Raw genomic sequence first — 27,966 nt, 5'->3', positions numbered from 1 at the left:
ATAACAACTTTCTCACTTTTATTCCTGTTCGAGTTCCGGAACGCGTGCGATGTTTTTTTTAAATTTGAATCAAAAGGCAGTCGCTTCTCAACAGATTGTCAAACAAATCATTTCCAGTGATTAAGTGTTTTTTTTTCTTCGCTTTTATCGTTTTACACCTCAAGTAAAACGAATAAATAGAATAAAACGGAAGTGGCGTTTCATGTTCCCTCTCCGGCCTCCGATGAAAGTAAAACATTCGATTTGCTATCGTTTTTACAACACGATATTGGTATGGCACGATAATCCACTGCTTGGAAACACATATAATAGGCTTGTGGTTATGTTTCGATTGCTTTCATCAAGACTTTGTTGTTGTTTTTGGCTCAAGAATAGAATGTTTGTTATATTTTATGGCTGCGGTTACTGTTATACGCTATCATCTCTTTTTATTTCCATCTTGAACCAAGATAAATGATGTCTTGAAGCTCGATTAATATTTGCCCATGTTGCAGCATAGTTGCAAATGAGATTGAAAGCAGAAGCCGCTCGCTGTTTTTCTTCGACTGTAGTTAATAATAAATGAATTCATTTCAGTGATCATTCAATTTATCAGACGCATTCATATTTAATGTAGTCGAACCGAAAACGGAAACCACTACACTCGAAGTTTTAAGGTCATGTACAAGCGCATAATTCGAGATCGATATCGTTTGACTTTCGACATATTCTTCCTCTCTTCATTTTTGTCCCCGACTTTCTCTGTTCGGTTCGTAATTATTAATAAACTGGCTTATAATAATCCAAGTTCTTGTTGCTAAAATAACATCATTAGTTGAGAGAAACAAGCAACAGAGCAGCAACACATGTGCACCATCCGTCCGAACAGTTTGGCTCAACGGCGAACGAACGAGCTAGAAAGAAAGAAATCCTTCCATAAATTTTCTTAAAATATATCTTCAGACTGAAACCAATTTCGAATTTTATGTGTCTGTTTTTTTCGGCGTTCCCTTTTCTTGCTGACGTTTTTTTTGCCATTTCAACGCTTTTTTAACTAATTTTTTTTTTGTCCAACCAATTTTTTTTAACAATATATTTAGTTTCGGAGACATGTATCCGATTAATGTTCGTAAAAATAAAAACACATGAGGACCAAAAATGACCGAAACAATGTACCGAACAAATGGAATATTTCAAAATGAAAAAAGGAGTCGCTTACAACTTATGCACAGACACTTGAGTCGTCGTATGTCAATGTGCGGATATCGGGAAAAAAGGAGTCTCAAGATGATTTCCAACAGTTCAGATAATGTACACAGAGCGAGAAAGAGTGAGAGAAGAGAGTGGGAGTGAGAGTGAGAGAGAAAGAGAGTTCATGGCTGAACCGTTTCAGCAGTCATTTCATTTGCCATAAACAACATGTTAATTTACATTGTCGATGGAGAAACAGCAGGCGCACTCAACAAATATCAAACCATGTGCATTGCAGCTCTCGCATATTGCAGTGTACAACGGCGAACCAAATGCAGAACAATACCTGATCAAATATAATAACTTGGTTGTCAAAATAACAACGAAGCTAATGCACAAGCATCTCAGCCCATCAACACAATCCCAAATCGAAACAAAGTGAAGATAGAACTCACAATGTGCAACACATGACTGGCACATACAAAAAAAAATGCCTTAGAGCAAGCGGGCGCTCCATCGCGACCAATGCTAGTTTCATCGTTTTTTCAAACAAAACCAATATCAACAAGTCAATGATTAGTAATACGAATGTTTATTTACGCGACTAAATCATAAACTAGTCGCCCATTATGTGTATGCGCGAGCAGACAGACAGTTCTTGGGGCGTAAGTTATTGCATGTCGTTGTCATTGAAGATGTTCATGCACCGTGTTCTGAGATTCTTCATAATTTTCGTACTTCTATATTTGAATATGTGTACGCTGTTCTCCCCTCGTACCACGGCTCATGCATTCACCAGAAAGTCATAATCAGTCATTTGTAACGCATTAAGATGGCTTTGTGTGCACACACATTCATGCGGCTTGTTCTTTTGCAATGCTTCGATGATAATGACAATATACTCTCTTTTCAAGCATAGCTTCGTCGATCGTTGCACAAATTCTCCGCCAAAACTCAAATTTTTTTTCACACAGAACTTCGTTTCTTCTTCAATTCAAACACTGTGAATATTTAATATGTAACTGTATCTATTAAACGGAGATGAACTAGAACAAGCGCAATTGTATTTTGTTGACCATAGTAATCAGAATGATTCTAAAAACCAATAATTTAAAATGGGTTCGGTTTAAAATAATTCCAAACGGAACGGCTCATGAACGAATATTACATACAATATGCACGAGCAACCAAGTGCATGGCTTATTTCAATCGCTTGTTTTGTTCTGTTTTATTCTCTGTTTTCATACGCAATTGCTTGAGTTCTATATTTGTATAAGCTGTTTGGGCATCTCCTTTAATGTGTTTTCATTCTTTTCTTTCTTTCGGCTGCTCGCTGTTCTTAGCCTCTATAGTTGCGCATATGTACGATCCACAGAGCGTTGTGTGTAAATTCAGTCGAGAGCGCATTTACGCTTCGAGCTGACGACGACGACGACGTCGACGACTATACACAAAATTCTGTATGCTTGACATGCGCATTATTGGATTATATGTCTTTGTGTGTGTGTGTGTTTATGTGTATGTTCTGTCTCCAAAATGTGTATGTCTCTTTTTTTTGAAGAAAACATTCGTATTTCATTGATATGGACGGCAAGTCACTGGCAGTAGCAACACATAAACTTATGTTAGTATTTATCGGAGTGCATGTTAGTTAAGACGAGTCTCTCTCTCCTTCTAAATCGCACGAAAGTAGTGAGCGCAGATTCGATTCGGAAAATTCACTTGCGCCCGCGAACACTGTTTTTTTTTTTTCAATTTGAAAAGTGACATAACGATTTTTATTCGGTTTTTTTCGAATTTTTTATTTGGACAAAATCACGACAAAAGAATTAAAAGCAAAAAAGAACGATTAAAAGTGACAACGAGAAAAATGAAAGTTTTTGTTTGGTGATTTTTGCTGACGAAAATCAAGTGAAAAAAACAAAAAAACATAATAAAACTGATTTACAGCCGTTGAAAATTGTGCAACAAAGCTGCTTCTTGGATTTTTTGTCCAAAAAAAAAAATGACTTCATCAGAACACAAATCAGAGCAAATCCATTAAATGCACTGAAATCGATTAAATCCAAGCCAAAACGAACGAATGACAACGACGAAGACGTCGACAGCACATACAAAAACAGACGCATTTAAATGCAACTTGAAAGGTTAATGGAAAAAAGGCACCCAGAATTAATAACACAAATAAATTGTTTTGAAACGTTTTTATGTAGTATACATGTTCTAATGCGGTTCTAGTGCGTTGTGTGTTTATTTAGTGAAATAGAAAACAAGTGAATTGGAGCGCTACCAAAAATACGCTCTCGTCAATTTATGGATATATATCATTGCATTTTATGGATTTTTCTTCTGGTTCAGTTGATGCAGTTGAATGTGTGTGTGACAACTAATCATAAATAATCCCCCAAATTTGGAACAGCTCAATCAATGTTTGCTCAAGAGTCTGGGCTATTTTAAGTGATTTGTTCGGTTAAAATTAAATTCATTACAGACTATGTTGAAAAGTTCTGGTGGACTTTGTTGAGTCTATGATTGAGTGTTGAGTCAAGCCAAAGCCAACAGCAAAGCCAAGCCGAGCCGAGCCAAAATCAAAGCCTCAGTTTGACCAACGAATGATTATTACGAAAGAAAAAAATTCACTTCAATAGTTCATATCGAGAAGACAGTGCTGCGTATTGATTTGGTGTGTATATGGTTTGGGATTGACGGTCACAAAGTGAAACAAATCATGTAATTTAATGTGAATCTGTGAAATGACTGTGTGTCCACATATAGTTGCGTATTGCCGAGATTTTACACTATGTGTTTTCCAATACGACAAAGTGTCTCTGTACTGGCTCAAGTAATGCTGCATTTACATTCAAACACGAGCTAAATAACGAAATAAAATTGTGAACAGGACAGAGACAGTGCGAGTGACAGAGAAGGAAAGTGAAGCTAAACAGTCTGCTCTTTATATGTGCAGTGCGATTCGAATAAGTTAATCAAAATCCCACAATTGGATCTTCTATTTGAATGGCTGCAGAGAGGGAAAAAAGGAAGACGATAAGCATTTAACTACATTGAAGACAATTGATTTAAACAGACACAGAGTGAGAGACTGGTGAGTAAATATACGGTAGTTTTGTGTTCAAGTATTATTTTGTGTCATTCACGATTTGAGATGATTTTATACGTGTAAGAAGGCTGGTGTTTTTTTCTCCTATGTCCGATGAGTCCGAAATACAATAAAGACAAGATCTGCTGACCGTACGCGCAAACATTCGTTTTCATTCTTGTTTTTTTTCATTCTTCAAATTATTTTCAGCGACTTCCTAGACGCTTAGCTTAACTGGTCAACAAATTTGTGGCACTTTAGTTACTATGTAACTCAAATGATGAATAAAATAGAATCGATTTCATGGCTGTTTTATAATGCTCTGCCAAGCTGTTTATTTCATTTGTTTTTTTTTTCTCATTTCAATACAAAAGAATTTCATATTTCGAGCAGAACGCAAATAAGTTCAATCACTTTGCTGTGTTTTGCTTTCGTTCGGAAACGTTACCAAACGGAAAAGGCAGCTGTATGAGTGTATGTGTGTATCGCTGTTTTTGTACAGTAAAACAATTCTAAATTTAAATTGGCATCGCATATCGCACATCAAACAAACAAAAAAGAAGAAGAAAAGAAAGAAAAGCGTAAAATGGCTAAAATCAACATGTCTATGTGCGCATCATAATATACACTTCACACACGGCTTCTACTTAATTCGCCAAAAAAATTCTTTTTTTTTTTGAAAGAAATTATTTTCAAATATTCGAAATAGTTGGTTCATAGATATGTTTCAGTACCCATCAAAGTTATTGAATGGCTCAAATAATCGAATGGCGTAGGTTGAAATGAAACAATCAATATCCAGTTGAAAACAAAGGAATGGCGAATAGCAAGTGCTTCAGGAAATTACCCGCCGCTGCTGCCGCGTGGAAAAATAGCAAATGTTCATTCAAACAAAAATTCAATCGGATTTTTTTCTGCTTTAGCAAATTTTCATGTTGCCGAGGTCCATTTGTGATTACAAGGCAGTGTATAAATAAATCGGCACTTGTGTCTATTCATCCAACTGAATAAATACGCTGGAAAGAGGAGAATACGAGCGAAAGAAAATGCAACGTATAAATATCTAAGACAATAATAATCGTTTGGCTAAGCCAAAATCCAAAAGGAAGTTCCCAGTAGGATAAACTGCGTGATCCAAACCATGCGAAATCCACATAATGTTGAAAATTGTTGTTTGGAAAATGGAAGAGCAGAAAAAACACACCAACCAGGCAAAATGCTGCTAAGCATAACCATTGAGCTGAAATTCAAGGAACCGACGCAGCATCATATTGTTTTTCTCTCTCACTCTCTGATTTGTCTTACTCAAATGTGCACACATCTAGCAGTCGTTCCGTGCACACATGCCTATTTCTGCATGATTTTCATGGGTTGCGTTTTGTTTATGGAAAGCAGTTAAATGTTTCACATGTATATAACATAATAGACATTACAATGTAGGACGACGACGAGCCGCGCCAAACGACCAGATGTTTGAACGACGCATTCGATTGAAGAAAATATACGAACAACATGTAATATATGTATATGATTCGAAAAAACCCCAAGCGAAAGCGAAAAAAAAGCCATTCAATCGAGCAAAGAAAATATGTTTTAAACAAATCCGTAAGAGTGAAGAATGAGCGAGAAAAAACGGAGCGAAATAACAACAACACTGAAATGAATGGCACCAGATGAATTGTATCTACGTCCCTCGTTGCTGTGAAAGTCAGATCACAGAAGAATTGAAAGAATTTATTGTTGCAAAGTGCCGTTACTCATCACATCATCAATTTTGATGAAATCGTTTCGGTGGCCAGCGCAATTTTTCCCCTGTCTTCTCCTTTTTGTTCTTTTTTTGTATTTTTCGAAAATTCCTATCATTATTTAATGTATTTATAATGGAAATTAGGCTCATCTCACGGGTGTAATTCAGACCTACACACTGACCTTTTGTGCGTTTGTAAGCTTTTGTTTTAGAATGAAACAGAGAAAAAAAATCGAGCTAGTGTATCCACTGGGGAAGAACTTTTGACAAGATAAACGATCCATTTGGTGTGCCAACGCAACAAATCGTCGTCTGAGAATTCAAAAAAACCGACGAAAAAAACAAAATCTTTTTCTAAAATGCATATTTAAATAAATGACTATAAATACCAGTGAGTCCAATGGATTTTATGCACTTTTCGAACAAAAAAAAATCACACGAAATACTTTCAATTTTTCACATATTCGGGACATGGTTTTCATTTCGATTTTTTTTCTTTTTCGAAACGAAATGACATCGCCATCAGTGCTGCACTCCCGCGCACACACACAACAAATATTTTCTTCACGTAATTCGGTTTTGTTTTTCTTTTGTCGTTCTCCGTGAGTGCATCAAAACACCGCTTCCGGTGTGAAATGCGATTTGGGAGCTCCTTGGCTCTCTCTCTCTCTCTCTGCCACTTGCGTCTACTGTCGCTGGCTTCATTCACTTCGTTAAAAACAATTTTTAAATTCAGCTCAGCACACAACTGATGCAGTATCTCCTTAAACGGCACTGACTTCGGTTCTCTGAAGCGTATGCTTACTCGTGCATTCAACAGTGTTCATCATCATAAATCTCGATATTCGTCTCTGGTACTATCCCCGGACTTGTGAGAGTGAGGATATTTATGCTCAAGTGATTCGATATGCGACACAAGTTCCAAAGTTGACAGAAAAAAAAATAACAACGAATATCAGAATTCAAGAGAAAAAAAAGAACAACACCAGTCAAGGCAAATGAATCGAAAAAAAGAGAGAGGAACCGAGCCAGTTGTTGCACATGTTCAGCTGTATCAAATTTTGTTCAAATGTTTAATCGACTATTTTTATTTGTAAGAGTCAAATGTGATTTTTGTCGGGCGATTTTTTTTGTTGCAGAAAATCTATCGAGCTGAGAATTCACATCCCATTTCATTCACACGCCGGTGTTGGTGGTGCCATCGATGAATTAGATATTCAAAATGCATCACCAAAAAATTTATCAACATTAACTATAATATCCGATTGGATATGGATTGTATGCGATTCGTTTGACTATTGTTTTCCATTTGATTCTTTCCGTTTACCACATTTGCTTCGTGCACTTTTCATCGTTGGAACATGTTGGAAACGACAAAACGTAATTTCCTGTATATCTACATTCCTATTTCAATTACGATCAAAGTGGGAAAATGTCAGAAACGTCACAGGAATCAAACGATCCACGATTATGGCTCTAACTCTTTTGGTAAATGAACCGGTACAAGAGATGGCATTTTCTGTGTGTGTGTGTGGAACGGAATTATTATCAAAAGACCGTAGTTTATCAAAGAGCCGTAACTGGCGTTCAATTTTGAGGCATAATTTGGTCTGCCTGATGAGATTGATATACATACACAGAGTGTGCCATTCACAGGCATCAATGAGACGCGCAATTATCAGACGAAAATGGCGGAATGTCTAAAAATAAATTGCCAATATCTCTTTCGCAGTCGCGTTTTTGCCCGCTTTCTTCTTCGCTTTGATGTTTATATGGCAGCTGTAAAACCACTTGATTCGATTATTTACTGTTCTAACGAAAGAACGATTCATTTCGCATTCACAAACAACGCCAAAGAATGAACGAAATCTCATTGACAAGCAACACGAACAAAATAGTAGAAATGTTTTCCTCATGCCTTTGATTTTACCGTTTTTTTTTCATTTTTTGCTTTGCTTTGCCTAGATTTCATATTAACGTTACGGAAGAGAAAGAAGCCGATCGGCGCGCGTAAATGAATCGCAATAATTAATTAAAGGAAAAACAAACAAAGGTAAGGTACTTTATAGGCGTACGATATATCAATGGTTGTGTTTGCCCGCGAGCAAGCGAGCTTGCGCTTCCACACACACAAAACCATGAACGAATAATCTTGATATGAATTGTATTTCTACAGAATTCAGCTTCTTGTCTGCCCTCACCTCAGCTCGGACGTAATTTAAAATTCTTCAGCGATCGCAATTCTTCTTTTTTTTCTGTAATATGATTTGCGTAATGCGGCCCCACTGAATGATGTCTTGAATAAATAACACGACAATTGATTGGGCAAAATATTCAAATTAAAGCGCGAATACAATTCCACGTACACAAAATACACCGCCATTCAAACCGATTAAAATTTACTTTGAAACGGCAAATATGAATGTGGCCATTGTCATTGTTTTATCGTCGATTTTTAATTTATTATCATGTGCAAAGCTCGACCGCATTCATACACACCGAACGGCCACACCAATGATGCCAACAACATCAATGGAATTCATAAGTTCATCAACAGGTACGGCATTCATTCTGGGTTTGCATTTTTCTGTCTTTCTTCCTTTCATTCTTTTATGCTGTACACAGATATATCGATTTAATTTATATTCTTGTTGGTGTGTCCTCAATGAATGGTCATATTTTGTTTATTAATTTTATTCCATTTTTCTTCATTATTTCTTTCTCCGTTTTCTTTTCAAATTAATTTTCAAGACTCTCATGGCAAAGGTACCAATGACGATACAAAAGGCTTTGGTTTATCACAACTTCGGAATGAAAATGATGGGAATCAGATAGAAACGCCTCACTCGAATATGGTAAAATTAATTCTCACCTGAAATATTTGTCTTTAGAATAGAAGCTCATTGCATCCATACTAATTTTAGGTCGACCGATTATCTAATGAAAATAAAGAAAATAAGGATTCCATTCCATCACTCAACGAATCAAAAAGTGGTTTAAATCCACCATACTTTACAAGTCCGGAAGGTATGAGCAAATTCATTCCAAAACTATCTGGAGATATGGCCAAAATTCCTTGTAGAGCCGCAGGTGAGTAAATAGTTCGAAAATTAAACAAGATATTATAATTTATTGCTAATTAGCAATTAACAATTGAAATAATAACAAAATTGAATGTTTTTTTTTTGAATTCCCACAGGAACACCCGCTCCAAACATAACTTGGACGAAAGATTCAAATCAGCTCACGAGAACCAATGGCAGGGTCCAGTTTCGAAAATGGGTCATCATTTTGGAAGATTTGACGCCAAAAGATACAGGGAATTATACATGCAAAGTCTGTAACATACATGGATGCATCGAGTACAGTACACGCATCGAAGTTATAGGTAGATAAAACCGAATTTGCCATATCGATTTTAGCCTAAAAGAAACCAACCAACCCATTCATTATTACTCATACGAAACGTTTAATTTATATACATTTCCATTTCAAAATTGAATGTGTAAACCAAATCGCGTAAAGATCGTTTTCCAGCAAAGCCATACATTGTAGACGGCCATCCAGCCAATCAAACGGCATGCGTTAACGGAAGTGTAACGTTCAGTTGTCTTGTTATCGGCGATATTGCCGCTCACATTACGTGGGCGAAGTATCATGCGTATAACGATTCCGATACCAACTGGACCTCCAAACCAAATACAATTCGTTTCGAGGTACAAAAGCATTTCGTTTTCTTATCGATTGCCGGTTTTCATTTTTTTTTCACTGTTGGATTTGGTGATGGTTTTTTTATCTGGGTTGCTGGGTCCTTTTTTCAAAATAATGATCAATGTTTGATGTTGAAATTCCTTTTATAACATCATTTTGGTTATAAAAAATGGGTTAGAACTTGCAATGTTGCGAACAAATATTTATCAGTAGAAAGAGGAGAACATTGTATGATAGAATCAACTTGAATATTTTCTATTTTCTAGACCGTATCTATCACAAGCCAACCTTACCGGAACCACCACAGAATAACACAGTCTTAGTTGGTTCTACGTACATATTTAGATGTAAATTCGTGTCCGAATTATTCGAACATGTTCAGTGGATTTATGCTGTGTGTCAGAATTGCATAAATAATGCAACTTTACTCAAGGTGATGGTTTGTTTCTATCGTATTCCGAATTTAACCAATTTTCCCTTCTTTTCGATAAAGAAACACTAACACATACTCGGATCTAACACTGTTTTTGATTAAATCATTTGACGTAATTGCGAAATTAACAACAATAATCACTTAACCACTTTACGGCATGAGGATGTTGAAATGTATAATTCTAAGAAACGAGCGAGTGAGCGAATTAATTGATTTATGACTTGAGCGAATAAAAATGAATTTTTGTTATGAACGCAACTTGCGTTTGAATTAATTGCATGGTATCGTTGAGAAGTAATTGGTCATAGCTTTCCATAGAGAAAGCAGATCTACTGTGTTAGTGTCCGAATGATAGACTCATTGTTGTACTTTCATTAGGCTGACGATGAAGAGAGACAGGGACAGCTGACTCTTCACAATATCACACACGCAGACGAAGGATGGTACACATGTATTGTGGCCAACAGTTTGGGTACAACGGCTAACAGTGCATATTTACACGTTGTTGATGGTTAGTTTAATTGTCCATTTAAAGTTCAAAATATTGATTCATTTGCGATCAATTTGGCAAAATTCGGCTATTCATGACATTTTTTGTAAACTTCAGGAGAAACGCTACCATGTCCTGAAAAGCTGCGCCAGAATCGAGTCCGTTCGGTTGCCATGCAACCAACAGCAGCGAAAGAATCACCAAATTCATCAACAGGTAGGTGGCATCGACCCCAAATATGTGTTGAATAACACGAAAATCATTTCGTCATGAATTATGATTGAACTAACTGAGCTAGTCTAACTCTATCTCTGTTTTCGGTATTTTATGTAAATTTAAAGCTTCAAATCCACGACTGGCAGTTGTTTCGAAAAATACCCATAACATCGAATCATCCAGCGATCGAATTGATTCGCAGGAACAAAACTATGATATGAAAATATTTGAGGGGAATATTTCAACTATTGACACAACTGACTCTGATATCGTGAGTGTGCTTGGTTTATATCTGAAATATTTAGCAAACAAAAGCAAAATGAAAACGAAATACTTCCATAAAACTTTGCAGGACGATCAAATACCCAATGAAAATCAAGACGATAAGGATTCCATTCAGACATTCGATGAATCAGAAAGCGATTTAAATGCGCTGCCATACTTTACACATCCAGAAATTTTGAGCAAATTCATTCCAAAACCATCTGGAAATATGGTGAAAATTCGGTGTGCGGCCGCAGGTGAGCAAATAGTTTGAAAATGTCAAAAGAATTGCAACAAAGCAACAATTGACAATTGGAATAACACAACTTGACTCAATACCTTTTTGAAATTCCCATAGGAATACCCGCTCCAAACATTACATGGACCAAGGATTCAAATCAGCTCATGAGAACCAATGGCAAGGTTCAATTTCGAAAATGGGCCATCATTTTGGAAGATTTGACGCCAAAAGATACGGGACATTATACATGCAAAGTCTGTAATATACATGGATGCATTGAACACAGTACTCACGTCGAAGTTATAGGTAGATAAAACCAAATTTGTTCTTTCCCATTAAGCCTGGGTATATAGCATATGCTATACGATATTCGCGAATGACCACACGAAACGTTTAATTTCTATATATTTCCATTTCAAAATTGAATGTGTGAATCAAATCGCGTGCAGATCGTTTTCCAGCAAAGCCGTACATTGTAGACGGTTCTCCAGCCAATCAAACGGTAATCGTTAACGGAAGTGTAACGTTCAGTTGTCTTGTTATCGGAGATATTGCCTCTCATATTACTTGGGCGAAGTATCATGCGTTTAACGATTCCGATGGCAACTGGGCCTCAAATCCAAATACAGTTCGTCTTGAGGTACAAAAGCAATTCGTTTTCTTATCGGTGGCAGTTCTCATCCTTTGATTTTTTTATTGCCGCGTTCGGTGATGGTTTTATTCTTATTTTGGTTGCTGGGTTCTTTTTTTTTCTAAAATAAAATAATTGATGTCAACATTTCTTCTAGAAAATATTGATTTGGTTGAAAAATCTTATTAAGATATGATGGGTTGGAAGTTAAATTGTTGCTAACCATTTTTTTTTCTTCAGTATATTAAAAGAAAGGGCAGGATGTTCAATGGTAGAAAAACTTGAATATTTGTTTATTTTCCAGAGCGTGTCAATCATAAGCCCATCTTATCGGAACCACCACAAAACACCACCGTTTTAGTTGATTCGTCGCACACATTTAGATGTAAATTCGTGTCCGATTTATTCAAACGTACTCAGTGGGTTTATTCTCTGTGCCAGAATTGCACAAATAATGCAACTTTACTCGAGGTGATGGTTTATCTCTATCGTCTCATTAACTAATCTTTTTTTCCTTTTAACCACATCTAACATTTTTTGATTAAGTCATTTATTCGTCATAAGTGTAGAACAAATTAACAATTTCACTTAATTAGTAACATAGCTATTTTTCTTCAATTTTTGGTGATATTTGGATTTTGACTAGCACTCAACTACAAAATGAATATACTCCATAAGTTCAGTCTGTTATTTGTGTGTTCAATAAACACTGTTTACTAATCGAAATAATATGGTCATGGTTAGACTGAATACATATAACTATTTCACTATTTCAACTGTTAACGATAAAATTAAACTCCAAAAAAAATTAGAACAATGAAAACACAAGAAAAAAGTATTACATCTACTAGGTCAATTTGAGCTAAAAAGATGCGAATGTAGAAAACAGATTTATGAATTAAACTAATAACACTGAAATTTCTTGTTACGAGCGCGACTTGCGTTCGAATAATTGCATGGTATCATTGAGAAGCATTCTACTAACCAACCATGGCTTTCCGTAAAGGAAACAGTTTCACTGTGTTTTCACTTGTGTGATAAACTCATTGTTGTACTTTCATTAGGTTGAAGATGAAGAGAAGACGGAGGAGCTGACTCTTCACAACATCACGCATGCAGATGAAGGATGGTACACTTGCATTGCAGCCAACAGTTTGGGCACAACTGCTGGCAGTGCATACTTACACGTTGTTGATGGTTAGTTTCATATATCATTTTATTTATTTGCGATTTCTATTTCTATTTTTTTTATTCTTTCATTTAATTTCACACTTCTTCTGGTTTATTTCAATTTGTCAAAAAAAAAATGTCATTAAATTCCCTCTAATTTTTTGACTTGTATAAACAAAATTGTTGACAAAAATATTCTCTTCTCACAGATTTTGATGAAAAACCATTGAAATCGGAGCACAAATTCAGTACGCTGCTAAGCTACATCATCATCATATCAATGGGAGCACTGTTTCTACTGGCAATATTTATTATGTTGATTGGATTTAAGAAGCTCAAACGTGAAAAATTGGAGAAACATCGTGCAATGGAAACGGTACATCAATGGACAAAAAAAGTGATTATTGTAAAGCCCAGTTTGGATGAAGTCGACGGATCGGATGGCCTACAAATTCCAATTGTACGAATTGAAAAGCAACGAACGACCGTACATCAATCACAATACTCTAATGATCCATCCGTTTTGAATGAGTACGAATTTCCGTTGGATTCGAATTGGGAGTTCCCACGAAATCATTTGAAGTTTGGGCCAACGCTTGGCGAAGGTGCTTTTGGTCGTGTTGTCATGGCTGAGGCATACGGATTGGAAAAACCGCAACAGAGTCAAATTGTCGCTGTGAAGATGGTCAAAGAAGGGCACACTGATGCCGATATAACGGGCCTAGTTCGGGAAATGGAAGTCATGAAAATGATTGGAAAGCATATAAATATCATTAATTTGTTGGGCTGTTGCAGTCAAGACGGTCCATTGTATGTGATTGTTGAGTATGCACCGTATGGCAATTTGAAAGATTTTCTCAAGAAAAATCTCGCAATGGCCGATTACAATTCACTCAACACACAGCATGTACTGACGCAGAAAGAGCTCACATCATTCGCTTATCAAGTGGCTCGTGGCATGGAATATTTAGCTTCGAGACGGGTACGACATAATTTGACGAATCATTTTGAAGTGGTTTTACATTTAATTTGCTTTAAATTGCAGTATATTCATCGTGATTTGGCGGCGAGAAATGTGCTCGTTTGCGATAATTACATAGTAAAGATTGCCGATTTTGGTTTGGCAAGAGATGTCCAAGAGTCCGACTACTATAGAAAATGCACCAATGGACGGCTGCCAATCAAATGGATGGCACCAGAATCATTGAGAGACCGATTTTACGACAGTCAAAGCGATGTGTAAGTATTTTGAACTCGAAAAGATTTAAATGACTTTTCGTTCCATTTGCTTATTAACTGTCTATCTTCCGATATTGAATATTTACCATTTCTTTGTTTCGATAGTTGGTCGTACGGTATTTTACTGTGGGAAATTATGACATTTGGTGATCAACCTTATTCAAATATTTTGTACCCATCCGAGGACTTATACGAGTATTTAAAAAGTGGACATCGTATGGAGAAACCACCACGCTGTCCGATTAATATGTAAGTGCAAAATATGGAATGAACTACATTTAAATAGAGAAAATGAATGAAGATCAATCAAAATTACTTTATTTTCAATTCCGTTTGTCACATTTTCATTCATTTTTTTTACTTTCAGATATGCACTGATGCGACAATGTTGGAATTGGGATCCAAAAGCACGACCAACCTTCACGGAAATAGTATTTAATCTCGAAGATATTCTAACGTCATCTTCAAATGAAGAGTATTTAAATCTAATCAACGGTCCGTACATTGATGACCCGAGTGACGGAGAAGATCAAGATGTTGTAGATGGTTTTCGAGGGCCACCAGTATGTCGACCGTTTCTACGACGAGATTTTCAATGATTAAGTTATTTAAGTTGATTTTTAAGTTTATCGGAAATAAGTTTGGATTTTACGTGTTTAAAATCTCTGTGAAAATGAAAGTGAACGAGTTCAAATCGATTTGAAAAATAGCTATAAATTTAAGAGAAAAATGTAAATTTTTACATCGAACCAAGAACCAACATATCTTTGGGCGTTGAATTGAATTGAATTGAAAGGAAGCAATTCATAATCAAAATTATAACGTATTTAAATACGTCTAATCTCTTAAGAGTGAAGTCAATAAAACGTAAAAGTGTTTTTCAATATTTAGGGTTGTATCTGATTCTTTATGGAGATAAATCCCTGTATATTGGGACCAATAATTGTGTAAAAAATATTTGTAATTAATTTCCAATACGTGTGTCGAATAAAAAATAAAAACTTCTATCATGTACATATGATATCAAGAACTCATTTGAATAGCAACAAAAAAGCTGCATGTTCCAAAGCTATTTCATCCACATTGAATGCAATCGTATCGAAGATCAGTATTTAAAATTGTATAGGTCAGATTCGAATTAAATTTTTGATAAATGTTTAAGATTACATTTAGAATCGACTATTTGCACTTTAATTATCATTGAATTCTTTACAATGAATACTAGTACGTGAGTGTAATACTTATAACATTGTCCAATCTCTTTTCCCTTTCTATGGACTATAACAAATTAGCAATTCAGGATACTCCTTATACCATGTAAAACCATCTTTTATAAGCAGTCATTTGGAATGAGAATTAAAAGCAACGAACCAGTAGTACCGTTTAAGTTTTGATAAGCAGTCACATTCACAAGTTTCGTTAATTTCCATCATATGTAACCATACAAATCATTTTTTTTTCATCGATGACTAACTTTACGTGTTAGAGCTCCATCCTTTAGATTTCCAGATGGAAACAAATCAATCTTATTGTTTTTCGAAAAACTGAAATTTGCAACTCAATTCTAACATCGCACATTTCAAGAAATCCATGCAGTTAAGAGCAAAATGACCATATTTCTTTAAGTGGAATTGAATAGAATCAAACAATTTATTTCATACTTTACTCAAAATTTTCAACTGATCAAATAACTGTATATTTTTTTTTTGCATTGATAACAAAATAAATGGAAAAGATCACAAAGTATTTATAGGAGAGATTTAATTTCTTAAGCGTTGCAATTGTGGAGCTGACAATTTAACCTTTCCAGGCATATTTCGGGCGGCTACATCGGGTTTGATAGATTTAATAAGGTCTTTTTCTTGATTCAAACACGATTTCTCTTTTAAGAACATTGCCAACGCTGTCTTCGATGTTTTACCACGTCGACCGGTTCCAGGTGTTATTTTTACTTTATACCTAGGATTAAATGAAGTTTTTATTTTTCTGTTCGTTAAAAAGAAGAAAAAAAACTGTACGAAAGAAGTCTTACTTATAATTGTGTAATGCATTGTAGGGTGCGACAACCGGTAGAGCGAAAAGTATTTCATCTTCTTCAACAGGGCAGCCGGTTAAGGAGTTCAGCATATCGATGTCGTTGCCATCGCCTTGGTTTTCATCTTCATCGGCCACATCCACATCGTCTGATGGTTCGGCGACTTTCTTCTCTGGCTGCTGTCTCTTTTCACCTTGAGGTTTTCCGGATGGAGTACGTTGTGGTTTCTCCATGTCCGTTTTTTCGATCTCTTTTTCCTTCGGTGGCTCTGCTTTTTTGTTACCGGCTGATTTCAAAATTTGCATTCGCATCTCTTTCTCTTCCTCGTCTTGATCCTTGTACTTTTCCTTGATTTTCTTCAATTTACTCTTTTGGCCCCTTTTCAATGCACTGCCCGATTTCGATTTCTCGTTTTGATTTTCCGTGCGACTTTCATTTTTCTCCTGTTTTTGCTGTTGTTTGTTCTTCTTTGCGTCGCTTTGTTTGGCTTTTGTTTTCTGTATAATGCGATTTTTACGTGGCATTTGCTGTGGTGCTGCATGAATGATTTGACCTTCTTCTTCTTCATCATCAGCGCCGGCGGCTTTGGATGTTTCAATGCTCACTTGACTGACTTGTGTGCTCAATGTGCCGATTTTGATTTGCGTATCAGGGAAATGATTTGGCCCATCATCGCTATCAGAACCATCACTTTCGTCGTTGTCCCCTTTTATTTCTTCGTCTGATTTGACGTCTTGTGAGGCGGCCTCACTTTGAACACTCTCCGTATCAAGTTCATACTTTTTCTGTGCATCGTTATCGAATGTGCGGACACATCGTTCACCTGCGTGTCGTGCAACTGATGACTCTTCCAATTTGAACATTATGCTCAGACCCAATATCAAATGGCACGGCGGTAAAAAGTTCTTTTTTCCTCTGATCATGAAACTTCCTGTGAATTTAGAAAATTGATTAGAATTTCATTGAAATGAAGAGAATTTAAGTCCATTTCTTTATCCCTAGAGACTCTTTGAAAAAGAGCTCTTTCTCTCTAAATCTTCATTCTTCAATTTACCTGTATCCAAATACTCTCCCGTCGGTGCCGTTTTGCTGACCTGTTCGGCACGAACCCAGTACGCGCTCGTTGTCACTTTGGCATCCCAGGCAACTGAATACGAAATGGCCATAGCGCCAGCTTCCAGCAATGTCTTTGGCGGTATTGCTGCTTGTGGATCTGATGGATTGCCAGTGAACGGGTTACGAATGACAATACTCGACGCACCCTGAATGTCTGCATGCACATAAATATCATTCGGTCGCAAGTATCTCTTAACAATCAATTCATTTTGCTGTTGATCACGACCGCCAATCACCAGATAATTCTCGGAGCTGATAAACCAATAGAATTTCTCAAACCAAAAGACCTTACGTGCCTTTGAGATATTCGAAATCGTTCGGACTTCCTTCAAATGCTCCTGTGTTTTTCGCTCAGCATTTTTCAAGGCTTTTGCTGACGACTCAATCGTACGATTTTCCTTGTGAGCAGCACTTCGCTTTTGGTCATAGTAACGAGTGGCATTTGCATACGCTGACAAACCCAAATCAATATCAACAATCATTGGAGGCAATACATTTGAATCCGATTCCTCACTTTCTGAATCCGATTCATCGCTATTTTGATCCAACGTTGCATACGGATCGGCCAGATACAGAGACACATGATTTGTTTCTAGTTTCAACTGTTTAATGCTGTTTGCCACCACATCACCAGCTGTCTGCGCATTTTTTACAAAATCCTTTATGTCGGCCCATGACATTTGATTGGCAATCGCACTGCGCATTGTCACCAGCACACTATTGATTAACTCCGTATTCCGGGTAATCAATTCAGCTCGTTGCTTATTCAAAATTTGCGCCTTGCTCAATTCCTCCAAACGTTTTTCATGATCTTTTTTAACGTTTGATAATTTTTTCAGTGCCTCGCATTCTTGTTGATACGTTTTGAGGTCAATTTTCTGTCCGATCAACGTCGAATAGAATTCATCGACCGACGTATCAAATTTTTCGAACTCTCTGTACTTCGAATCACGATATTGTTCAAACAAATATGGATGATACTCAACGTTGTAATGAAACTCTTCGGGTTCAGCTCCTTCGGTACTTGGTGGTTTCATTTCGGTTTTTTGAATGATGAACCCATGCGGTTCGTTGTCTTTTCGGCCAGCATTTTTCATAAAATCATTGGCCTCATCAATTGCCTTTGCTAACGTCTCGGTGTCTTTGGTTTCATCGAAATACCGAGCCGATGCACTGTCGTTGCTCTTTTGTTGCTTTCCTTTTTTGTTTTTTCCCTTTTGATTCTCGTTTTCAGTCTCTTCAGGTGTGGCTTCATCTGTTACGGTCTTTTTAACCTTGTAATCATTTAGGCCATACTTCATGAGGACGTGGGTCAACACAGTCGGACCACAATCTGTAAGGATTCATATTTTTAGAATTTAATCGTCAAATAATAAACAATCCAAAATTATTCCAAGTGAAGTGGAAAATTTCTATGAAAAAATAGTCAAAACCGGTCAAAAAAAGTCAAAACTTACCCAAAATCGGTGTCAAAATTCGTTTAAGACTATCATCTGCTTTAACATTGCCGAGAACCTCGCGGATAATTTCTACACTCGATCGATTTGCATTGACACGAGCTCTGGCTTCGGGATATTTCTCACGCACAACAAACCGAACTTCTTCGCCCTCGGTATGTGGCCGCAAAACATTCAAAATTGTCATCTCATGATCGCATAACACCAAATTACCTCTGTCGTACAGCTCCAAAATCAAATGATAGGTAGCATCACCAACACCAAACTGAAAGTCAATGATACGATCGGTGCCCAGCTGTGTTAAACTCTCAAGACGCTTGTTTTTCAAGTGCTTTCGCAATTTCATTGTGAATCCGGACGGTGATGGATTTTTTGGCCATTCGAATGACGTCGTATGGAATCGAATACCCGATTCAAACAATAGTGTTTGCTTTACATCCTTATCTTGCAATTTTATCAAATAAGTTTTGTTATCGATGTCATAGATTTGATTCACACGAAGACCCACTAACCTAAGGTGATGAAATTCAGATAAGATGCATCGTCATTAAAGGTGATATGATTCACAATAAATAAACAATAATAATCGATGTGAACTAGTAAAATGAATTGATTTGAATTGACTTACTTTTGTAGCTCGGCTGTCATGCAAACCACATCATAACTATTAAACCGACCCTTCATCGTGCGGATTTTGATTCACTTTTTGGATCACTAGAAATTTTACAGAATTTGTTGCAACAGAAAAGGTGAGCGAAATGTGTGTGTGTGTCAATGGAATTTTCGTGCCAAATAATACGTATTCAAAAGACGTATCGTAATTTGAAGCTGTCACACGGTGGAGAGTTCCACACGTTTCCAACCTGTCAAACTGGTGGCGCTGGTGTCTAGTAAAGGAATTTTTGGGGAAATTTCATGTTTTATAAGAAATGAAATCATTTGTGGTGTGAAAGAATAATTTTAAGGCTTTAAACTAATTGGGTGTATTTTTCAGCTAAATTTTTAACAAAAATGTCGAGTCCTTTCGATAGGTAATTTACCTATAATCCACATTATTTACACCATCACCTATACGTTCAAACCGATGCTTGTATTTGAATTGTTTACGTGTTTACGTCAACACCATGGAATTCCATTGAGTTTTGTTGATGTGTACAAGTGTCAACAAGTGAGTGCCGTTAAACGCCAAAAAAAAACACAGAGAAAATGTATTAAGAAAGACGCACTGTGAATATCATAAACATTCCAAAGTCAAAATTCAATCGAAACATTCGGCTAATTGGAAAATAATGACTGAGATTGGTTGGCAAACATTGAGATTTGTGTGTAAATTATAAAATGGATTCGGAAGTGAGAAAGCGAAAAAATCGTAATATCATCAGTGGTGAATCGAAAAATGTGACGAAAAAACCAGAAGAATCTAGGCCGTCTAACGATGATCGATCATCCGATATAAATGAAAGTGATTCAGAACGTATTGAAAGTATCCAATCGGATGGAAAAAGCATCACAAGCGTATCACAACCGTTGATACCAGCAGCAAATGGAGCAAAAATCGCTAATTTACCAGAAATTGCCATACCGCACAAATTTCGAATTACATTCGAAATCGATGTTATATCGATTACACTGTTTGTTGTTGCACTGTGTACGCGATTCTATCGACTTAGTGAACCGAACAACATCGTATTTGATGAGCTACACTATGGCAAATATGTGTCATTGTACTTGAAACGAACGTTCTTCTTCGATCAGCATCCACCACTGGGGAAACAATTGATATCTGCTGTTGCCAATTTCGTTGGATACAATGGAAACTTCACCTTTTCCCAAATTGGAACCGAATACACGGAGAATGTTCCAATTTTCTGGCTTCGTTTTGTTCCAGCGTTGTGCGGTAGTCTTCTGGTACCAATCGTATATCAGTTACTTCGTCAATTGAAATTGAGTGTGTGGACAGCAACTTTAGGCGGTGTGCTGATCATCATTGAAAATTCACTGGTTACCCAGTCGCAATTCATTCTCATGGAACCGATGCTGTTGATGTTTTCCATACTTGCGATTTTACTGTTGTTAAAATATCAACAATGTTATGACCAACTCACCGAAACCACTTCAATACCCGATCGATTTGATTTGATCGTGTCAATGTTACTGTACGGAGTTCTGTCTGCAATTTGCTTCACCTGTGCACTGTGCATCAAGTATGTGGCAATTTATTCGTGTTTGCTGGGCATGTTCATTGGATTGTCGCAAGTGTGGCAAATGCTGGGCAGTCGTCAGAATACCAACATTTCGATTGCATTGCAAGTGATCTTCCGTTCGTTGGTGTTTGTTGCCGTTCCAATTGCAGTGTATTTAGCGGTGTTTTGGATTCATTTGGCTGTGTTGAACAAAGCCGGCCCGCATGACAGCGTGATGACAAGTGCATTCCAGGCATCCCTTGAGGGTGGGCTGGCATCAATTACCAAAGGTAAACGATTAATGATATTGCTAATATTTATTTTGATAATGTTTGTTTGTTTTTTTTTTCAACCCAAAGGTCAACCATTGAATGTGGCACATGGCTCACAAATCACGTTGCGACACACCCATGGACGCACTTGTTGGCTTCATTCTCATGCACACGTCTATCCCGTTCGATACGCGGACAAACGTGGCTCAAGTCATCAGCAGCAAGTAACGTGTTATAGTTTCAAAGATGTCAACAATTGGTGGATAGTGAAACGGGCTAACAAAGATGATTTGGTCGTTGAAAATGATGAAGTTGATGTGATTAAACATGGCGATGAGATTCAACTAATCCACGGCATTACCAGCCGAGCCTTGAATTCACATGATGTTGCTTCTGCGGTGACACCACAAAGTCAAGAGGTTTCATGCTACATCGACTACAACATATCGATGCCGGCACAAAATCTATGGAAGGTTGACATCCTTAACAAAGCCAGCGAAGGCAATGATTGGCACACAATTAAATCACATGTACGTTTCATTCACATTGTCACTGGAGCAGCATTACGTTTCAGCGGGCGTCAATTACCTGATTGGGGTTTTAATCAGCATGAAATTGTTGCCGACCGAAACATCGATCACATGGACTCTGTTTGGAATGTGGAAGAACATCGATATACAAAAACGGCCGATCAACGCGAACGTGAGCGTCAAATGGTCAAAGCTGAAATGATTCCAACCAAACCGACGAGTTTAACATTCTTTGAGAAATTCATGGAGATTCAATTCAAAATGTTATGGCCATCGGCATCGGAAGCGGTACAAACTCATATGTACAGTTCCGAACCGCTTGACTGGCCATTGATGAGCAAAGGGATCGCTTATTGGGTGGACAAAAATTCCAACGCTCAAATCCATTTGCTCGGAAACGTAGCGACGTGGTACTCAGGTGTGGCATCTCTTCTACTCTATGTCACACTTTTGAGCATTTATTTACTTCGACGTCGCCGATTTTGTTACGATATCGACGAACACACTTGGGTACAATTCAATCGATGCGGTGAAATACTCTTCGCAGGCTACCTCCTTCATTTTTTGCCGTACTTTTTCGTCGAACGTACAATGTTTTTACACAATTACTTGCCGGCTTTAGTATTTAAGATAATGTTATTGTGCTTCATGATTGAACACATCCACGATGTGGTGCGGCAACTTTTTAAATCCGAAAAAATCACTTTGTACTATCGCATCGGTATTTGTGTTTGGCTCGTTGGCACTTTTTATGTCTTCCAGAAGTTTTCAGTACTCACGTACGGACTACTTCAAATCGACGGTCATGCCATCACAGCTGATGATGTAATCGCTCTGCGATGGAAAGATACTTGGGATTTTATTATACACAAAGAACTCTCTTAGAAGAAAAACGAACAAAAAAAAACAAAGTTAACAAAACACGGAATGAAATACTCATGGTTGTAGACTTTAAGATGACAACTTTTTTATATTTCTTGTACTTAAATATTTATATGCGTCTCAAAAAAAAAATAGATCTTATTTTGAATAAAAGGTTATGAGTAACCAAAACAAATTTTACAAACAGACAAATTGTTTGTATTCTTTTTGTGTCATATTCTTTTTCTTCTCTTTTTCTTCTTGGTATAGTGATGTATATGTCTAAGCTCCGGTATTGTATGTATGTGTCTACCAATCGAATTATCGGATAATATGTGGTAAACTAATTGCTGTGAAGGGGTGGTTGTGTATATTTAATCTGAGTACACTGGTTTTATGCGTAATATATACATATATATTTATATGGGAGTCTCCCATGTTCATGTTCGTTCATGTTCAGTTCACTTTGTTCAAAACATGAAAAAGAATGTTTATGTTCGTTCAAGTTCATAAAAAACTTGAACGAACTTGAACGAACATGAACAGTTTGGTTCAACTGGCAGCACTAATGGGAGATCTCATTCAGAGTATGGAATTCATAAGATATGTCATATATATTTTATACTATGAATATTTTTGTTTTGTCAAACTTTATAAAGTTTATTATTGTTGTTGTGTTTAAATTAGTCTCGTTCTGAACTTTCACTTGGATAAATACGACTACTACGAATATAAGAGTTTCTTGTATGCTTATGTGTTAATTTCATTTTGAATGTTTGAGCCAGCCATTATTTGTTTTGTGATTTAAAGAATTCATTCATTCGACTATCACATCGAAACTGTCAATTTCTTCGAAATGCTCGTTGAGCTTCTTGGCGAATTCATCCAATTCTTCAAGTTCCTGTGAATAAAGGAAAAAGTATTGAGTAAATAAATTCAATTGAAAATTGTTCGATCATCCTTGCAAAAACAAGAAAATTTGTTTGATTGAAAGTCTTACTTTGGGATTTGGTTCAGCGGTTTTCTTTCGACGTTTGGCACGTTTCGGGGACTTTCCGTTTTCGTCAAAGTCTTCATCATCGCTGTGCTTCTCCTCCTCCTCCTCCGATTCGTCTGAATCAATCGAAATGCGTCGCTTGCGTTGACGTTGCGGTCGACTGTAGCTTCGTCGCCTGTCTTGAACCTAGTACAAGAAAAAATGACAAATAAAATTAGGTTAGGAACATGATTCATGAAATTGGTTAGGAAATTGAAAAATAGTTGAATAAAATCAAACAAAAAATCGATCATAAAAAAAATTGATCACAATCGTTTCATTTATCCAGATGATATGAAATGTTTTTATAAATCGAAATATTTTCAACCAAACTTCACATACCGTTTCAACCTCTCCGAATAGAATCGCAACTGGAGTGTCCTTGGATTTGTCGGATTTGGAATGCTTGTCAGTCGGTTTGACCGTAAATGCACTCCGAATGTCTTTCTGTTTGGCACCAGTGTCACCAAATACGATATTTCGCTTTACCTTCTCTGGACTTTTGTCCGTTTTTGCGGCTCTTTTTATCGGAGTTCTTGCCGGAGTTTTCGCCGGAGTTTTTGCCGGAGTTTTCGTCGGAGTCTTGGTCGGTGTTTTGCCTTTCTTTGCTTTATTTTTCTCTGATACCGTTGCGGTGACTTTTGCCATTTTAACGCTTTCATTTGGCTCAGCATCGGGATTTTGACGGAATCGTTTGAGTCGGGCGCGAAGTTCTTCCATTTTGTTCGATCCAGATTTCGAGAAATCATTATCAATGGTTTGAGCATGTTCCGATTCATTGTTAGCAGTTTCGTTGGTGATATCCTCATCATCGCCATCGTCGAAACCAAAGCAATTATCAACGAAATGTTGATTGTCAATGTTGCGATCAAAATCTTGGGCCACACGGCGCGATGAAAAGTACGATGCTTCTGGTAATGTGAGGCTAGTGTCTTTCGTTGAGTTGACGGTTTGGATCGAGTTCAGTGTTGACTTTGGGAGCGTGCCAAAACTGCGTGGCATCGATTTGACCGATTCAAAACTTGGTGAATTGGTGTTGTTCACTTCACTTGTCTGGAATAGACGCAGAAAATATTTTCAATCACAACAGAATAAAAAAGTTCAAATTTTTGCCAATAAAAAAAATAACTTACGATATTTTTCAAAGGGCTTCGACCGTAGACGCGTTGCACTCGTTTTGTGGGCGAAAAGATGTTGTGTTCGCTTGTGTCTTGAATCTCGAAGATGCTGTGATCGGTTTCTCTACGTGGCGTTTGAGCAGCTGCGCTAGTACTTGGCTGATCGCGCGGCCGTAAAATACCGGTTGCCGCTTTTTTTTGCACATTCGAAGAAGACTTTGATGTCGTTGCACTCGTTTCAGGCCTGTCCAATGCACGCAAGGCGGCTGCGCTTGTGCTTGGTTGATCCCACAGCAAGGCTGCTGCGCTTGTGCTCGGTTGATCCCACAGCAAGGCTGCTGCGCTTGTGCTTGGTTGATCCCACAAGCTTGAAGCGGATTTGCTGGTTCCCGGTTTGTTTTGTGCACTCAAAGCAGCTGCGCTGGTGCTGGGTTGGTCCCACGAATTTTCCTTGTCAACAACAACATCTGGTACTGGTTCATTGGCCATATTGTTACCGAAATCAAAGTCGTCGTCATCGAAGATGTCCACTGGTGGTACACACTCATTTTCTGGATTTTGGCCCAATTTTGTGGTTGGCACATCTTCTGGACCATCATTTATTGCCGACAATTGCAGGCGATGCTTTTGAAGATTGCCTCGTGTAGCTCTGGTCGAGCCAACAAGCGGCGATGCATTATCAAAGAACAAAGAATTTAATGATCGGTTGTTTCCCTTGTTTTGGGCTGGTGCTTTTGTGCCAAGCGGTGTGGATGACTTTGGTGCAGATGGCTTCGGTGTTGACTGGAAATTGTTTAGAACCCGGTTTCGTAGCCGTGGCTGTGCATTTATGTTTTCGCTATCGACTATGGTCGCCTGTTTGCGTGGACTCGATCGAATGGCAACATTTACGTTCGCAGTTTGCTTGGATTCAAACGTCACTTTTTTGGCTGGAACATTGTTATTTGCCAAATTTTCCGCGTCAACATTACGCTTTGGCGGTGGTAACGCAGCTGTGTTTGCTGATGTTGTATCACTTTTCGCAACATCAACTTTGGCCACTCTTGTTTTCAGGTTAGGTTTCTTTCGCGGTGGCTCTACATCAATTGGTTGCTTTTCACGGCGACGTTTCTGTGTGGCTTCCTTTTTAACCGGTCCCTTATCATCCACTTTCTTCTTCTTTCCAACATTTTTTGGTCGATATTTTTTCACTTCAATCAGACCGTCTTTAGCCAATTTTTCGAAAAGATCTTTCATACCTTCTTCCGTTTCTTTCATCGGACCCGGATCGTCATCAACGTCAAACGAGTAGTCGTATACATTTTTTGCATCGGCTTGCTTGTCCTTGATTATGACATCACCATCATCTGGAACACCTTTTTTCACCGGTACTTTACTTGCAGCAGCTTCGCTGGTTTTTGGCTCCATTCGCATTACTTCCAATCGAACGGTACAATTTTTCATGGCATTGATATCACTTTGTGAATGTGTTTGCAGCGGAGCACGATTTTCATTTGATGCATTGGTATTTTCGCTCTTTGTTGTTGTTTTTGACACATTACGTCGTGAGCCCGTCCATTCGCCAATTTTTTTCTGAGCCGCGTCTTTTGCTTTCCGTCCCATCTTTTCGGTTCGCTTTACATGAACTTTTCTTCAATCTCGTTTAATTTCCACTTTTCTCCGGATTTAGAAACCGTAATTCATCGTTCAAACTTTCACTTGTTCATGCAAATTCTTTTTGACTGTTTTTTACGCATTTATTTTTTCATCTACACACAAACAAATACTGCGTTCAAATGACCTAATAGCTGGAATGATACTTTCGAGAACTGTCACACCAAACGAGATTTTCGAGTTTTAAATGTGAACCGTTTGAAAAGGTTCGATTGAACATTTGGAACTTTAGAATAAATTTTTTGATTTTATTCAATTTTTTTATCATTTTATTTGTGTTAGAGCCAACAAGTGAGAAACGGTTGACTGAAAAATAGAAATAATAATTTTTCGTTCAAAGTGCGAAACGTTTTCGATTTTATTTCTTTGTTTCATACCAATGATGTTTGTAGACTGATTACGACTTACTGCACCGCAATTTCAAAATGGCTCAACAGATGTCGCTGATAACTGTAAAAAGGTCAAATAATGAAGCGGCCTTTTCGGCTTCGTTCAATTTAACTTTATTATTCTGAACACAAATTTTAATGAATTCGAGCAACATCGACAAATACTCACATACCATAAATGGTACATTTCCAGTGAAGTTAAATATTTAAGTAATCATCGTAAAACTCTTTTGTACAAAATAATAAAGAATGGTTTTTTCCTTCATTGATTAGAATTGACCTAGGATATAGACTGACAAGGATAAATAATGTCAAATTGATTGTATGAAATAAATGAAAATGAAATTAAAATGGTTTATGCGACTGGGAAAAACACGATCGTATGACATTATTTACGTATAAAATTGGTTCACTTTCAGCTAAATTATGTCATCATTAGTCATTAGAATAGAAAAAGCAGTCCAATTTAAAAAATCTACAAAATGCATGTACTATGATGAGTAGTTTGGAGCGAAAATGTTATACAGTTTTCTGTTGAGCGGAAAAATGTCGTTGATGAATGAGCGGAAAAGGGATAGCTATATAGTAAACTATAGTGAACTATATAGCTATCTCTTTTCATTTGACATTTTTCCTCTCAACTTTTCTGTATACCATTTTCGCTCCAAACTACTCATATGGAGATGCTCTTCACACGAGAGATTTCAAATATTATTAATTTTGCAGGGCAAATGAAGAAGTGGCTGGTCAAGCGCAAATGCCGGAATGAAATGTGTCGAGAGCTCTATTACTACTTCCACTATTTACTGATTTTCATAATTTGTCATATTTACTGAAAAAAAAACTGACTAACCTTTTAACTTCCATGGAATAAAAAATCAAGTCGATCGTGACGTATTATTATTGA

General features: G+C 37.2%; 4 protein-coding genes across 9 annotated transcripts; 2 read left to right on the top strand and 2 right to left on the bottom strand.

The window, feature by feature from the left end:
* Positions 1 to 2,719: 2,719 nt before the first annotated feature.
* Positions 2,720 to 16,155, top strand: LOC129567051 (fibroblast growth factor receptor homolog 1-like). 6 transcript variants are annotated; one of them, XM_055443576.1, is made up of 18 exons: positions 2,720 to 4,273; positions 7,980 to 8,067; positions 8,191 to 8,571; positions 8,766 to 8,869; positions 8,939 to 9,104; positions 9,214 to 9,402; positions 9,540 to 9,730; positions 10,537 to 10,669; positions 10,766 to 10,864; positions 10,990 to 11,135; positions 11,217 to 11,385; positions 11,487 to 11,675; positions 11,819 to 12,009; positions 13,065 to 13,197; positions 13,380 to 14,152; positions 14,216 to 14,409; positions 14,515 to 14,658; positions 14,777 to 16,155. In XM_055443576.1, exons 3-18 carry the CDS (start codon positions 8,433 to 8,435, stop codon positions 15,006 to 15,008), a joined length of 3,192 nt encoding a protein of 1,063 aa, XP_055299551.1. In that variant the 5' UTR covers positions 2,720 to 4,273; positions 7,980 to 8,067; positions 8,191 to 8,432; the 3' UTR covers positions 15,009 to 16,155. The 6 variants fall into 6 exon arrangements, with proteins under 6 accessions (XP_055299551.1, XP_055299556.1, XP_055299557.1 ...); XM_055443581.1 differs by lacking the exon at positions 11,819 to 12,009 and adding an exon at positions 12,305 to 12,471 and having other exon boundaries at positions 2,721 to 4,273; XM_055443580.1 differs by lacking the exon at positions 9,540 to 9,730 and adding an exon at positions 9,992 to 10,158 and having other exon boundaries at positions 2,724 to 4,273.
* On the bottom strand, positions 16,026 to 20,173 carry LOC129567052 (ribosome quality control complex subunit NEMF homolog). Its single transcript, XM_055443583.1, has 5 exons — positions 19,646 to 20,173; positions 19,018 to 19,529; positions 17,499 to 18,893; positions 16,442 to 17,375; positions 16,026 to 16,368 (listed from the first exon to the last, which is right to left on the bottom strand). Exons 1-5 carry the CDS (start codon positions 19,699 to 19,701, stop codon positions 16,170 to 16,172), a joined length of 3,096 nt encoding a protein of 1,031 aa, XP_055299558.1. The 5' UTR covers positions 19,702 to 20,173; the 3' UTR covers positions 16,026 to 16,169.
* LOC129567054 (protein O-mannosyltransferase 1) lies at positions 20,155 to 23,076 on the top strand. The gene is made up of 2 exons (XM_055443585.1): positions 20,155 to 21,490; positions 21,560 to 23,076. Exons 1-2 carry the CDS (start codon positions 20,356 to 20,358, stop codon positions 22,885 to 22,887), a joined length of 2,463 nt encoding a protein of 820 aa, XP_055299560.1. The 5' UTR covers positions 20,155 to 20,355; the 3' UTR covers positions 22,888 to 23,076.
* Positions 23,077 to 23,496: 420 nt separating this feature from the next.
* LOC129567053 (uncharacterized) lies at positions 23,497 to 26,839 on the bottom strand. The gene is made up of 4 exons (XM_055443584.1): positions 25,033 to 26,839; positions 24,242 to 24,952; positions 23,864 to 24,046; positions 23,497 to 23,764 (listed from the first exon to the last, which is right to left on the bottom strand). The coding sequence occupies exons 1-4, from the start codon at positions 26,617 to 26,619 to the stop codon at positions 23,681 to 23,683; spliced, it is 2,565 nt and encodes an 854-aa protein (XP_055299559.1). The 5' UTR covers positions 26,620 to 26,839; the 3' UTR covers positions 23,497 to 23,680.
* Positions 26,840 to 27,966: the final 1,127 nt, after the last annotated feature.

This window comes from Sitodiplosis mosellana, unplaced genomic scaffold (genome assembly GCF_009176505.1).
Source record: "Sitodiplosis mosellana isolate CC-2019 unplaced genomic scaffold, AAFC_SMos_1.0 Smas_scaffold_5, whole genome shotgun sequence".
In the NCBI taxonomy this organism is placed as follows: domain Eukaryota; kingdom Metazoa; phylum Arthropoda; class Insecta; order Diptera; family Cecidomyiidae; genus Sitodiplosis; species Sitodiplosis mosellana.
Note: the sequence above shows the minus strand (reverse complement) of the source record. Positions and strands in the feature narration are given on the sequence as shown.

What these genes read in the sequence shown, in the direction of transcription:
- LOC129567051 (XM_055443576.1), top strand. Translation starts at nt 8,433, where the DNA reads ATGAATGTGGCCATTGTCATTGTTTTATCGTCGATTTTTAATTTATTA. An exon ending in ATCACCAAATTCATCAACAG is followed by an intron (nt 10,865 to 10,989) that starts GTAGGTGGCATC and finishes GTAAATTTAAAG; the next exon opens with CTTCAAATCCACGACTGGCA. An exon ending in ATACTTACACGTTGTTGATG is followed by an intron (nt 13,198 to 13,379) that starts GTTAGTTTCATA and finishes CTCTTCTCACAG; the next exon opens with ATTTTGATGAAAAACCATTG.
- LOC129567052 (XM_055443583.1), bottom strand. Translation starts at nt 19,701, where the DNA reads ATGAAGGGTCGGTTTAATAGTTATGATGTGGTTTGCATGACAGCCGAG. An exon ending in GGGAGAGTATTTGGATACAG is followed by an intron (nt 17,376 to 17,498) that starts GTAAATTGAAGA and finishes CTAAATTCACAG; the next exon opens with GAAGTTTCATGATCAGAGGA. An exon ending in AATGCATTACACAATTATAA is followed by an intron (nt 16,369 to 16,441) that starts GTAAGACTTCTT and finishes ATTTAATCCTAG; the next exon opens with GTATAAAGTAAAAATAACAC.
- LOC129567054 (XM_055443585.1), top strand. Translation starts at nt 20,356, where the DNA reads ATGGATTCGGAAGTGAGAAAGCGAAAAAATCGTAATATCATCAGTGGT. An exon ending in GCTGGCATCAATTACCAAAG is followed by an intron (nt 21,491 to 21,559) that starts GTAAACGATTAA and finishes TTCAACCCAAAG; the next exon opens with GTCAACCATTGAATGTGGCA.
- LOC129567053 (XM_055443584.1), bottom strand. Translation starts at nt 26,619, where the DNA reads ATGGGACGGAAAGCAAAAGACGCGGCTCAGAAAAAAATTGGCGAATGG. An exon ending in TATTCGGAGAGGTTGAAACG is followed by an intron (nt 24,047 to 24,241) that starts GTATGTGAAGTT and finishes TTCTTGTACTAG; the next exon opens with GTTCAAGACAGGCGACGAAG. An exon ending in CCGCTGAACCAAATCCCAAA is followed by an intron (nt 23,765 to 23,863) that starts GTAAGACTTTCA and finishes CTTTATTCACAG; the next exon opens with GAACTTGAAGAATTGGATGA.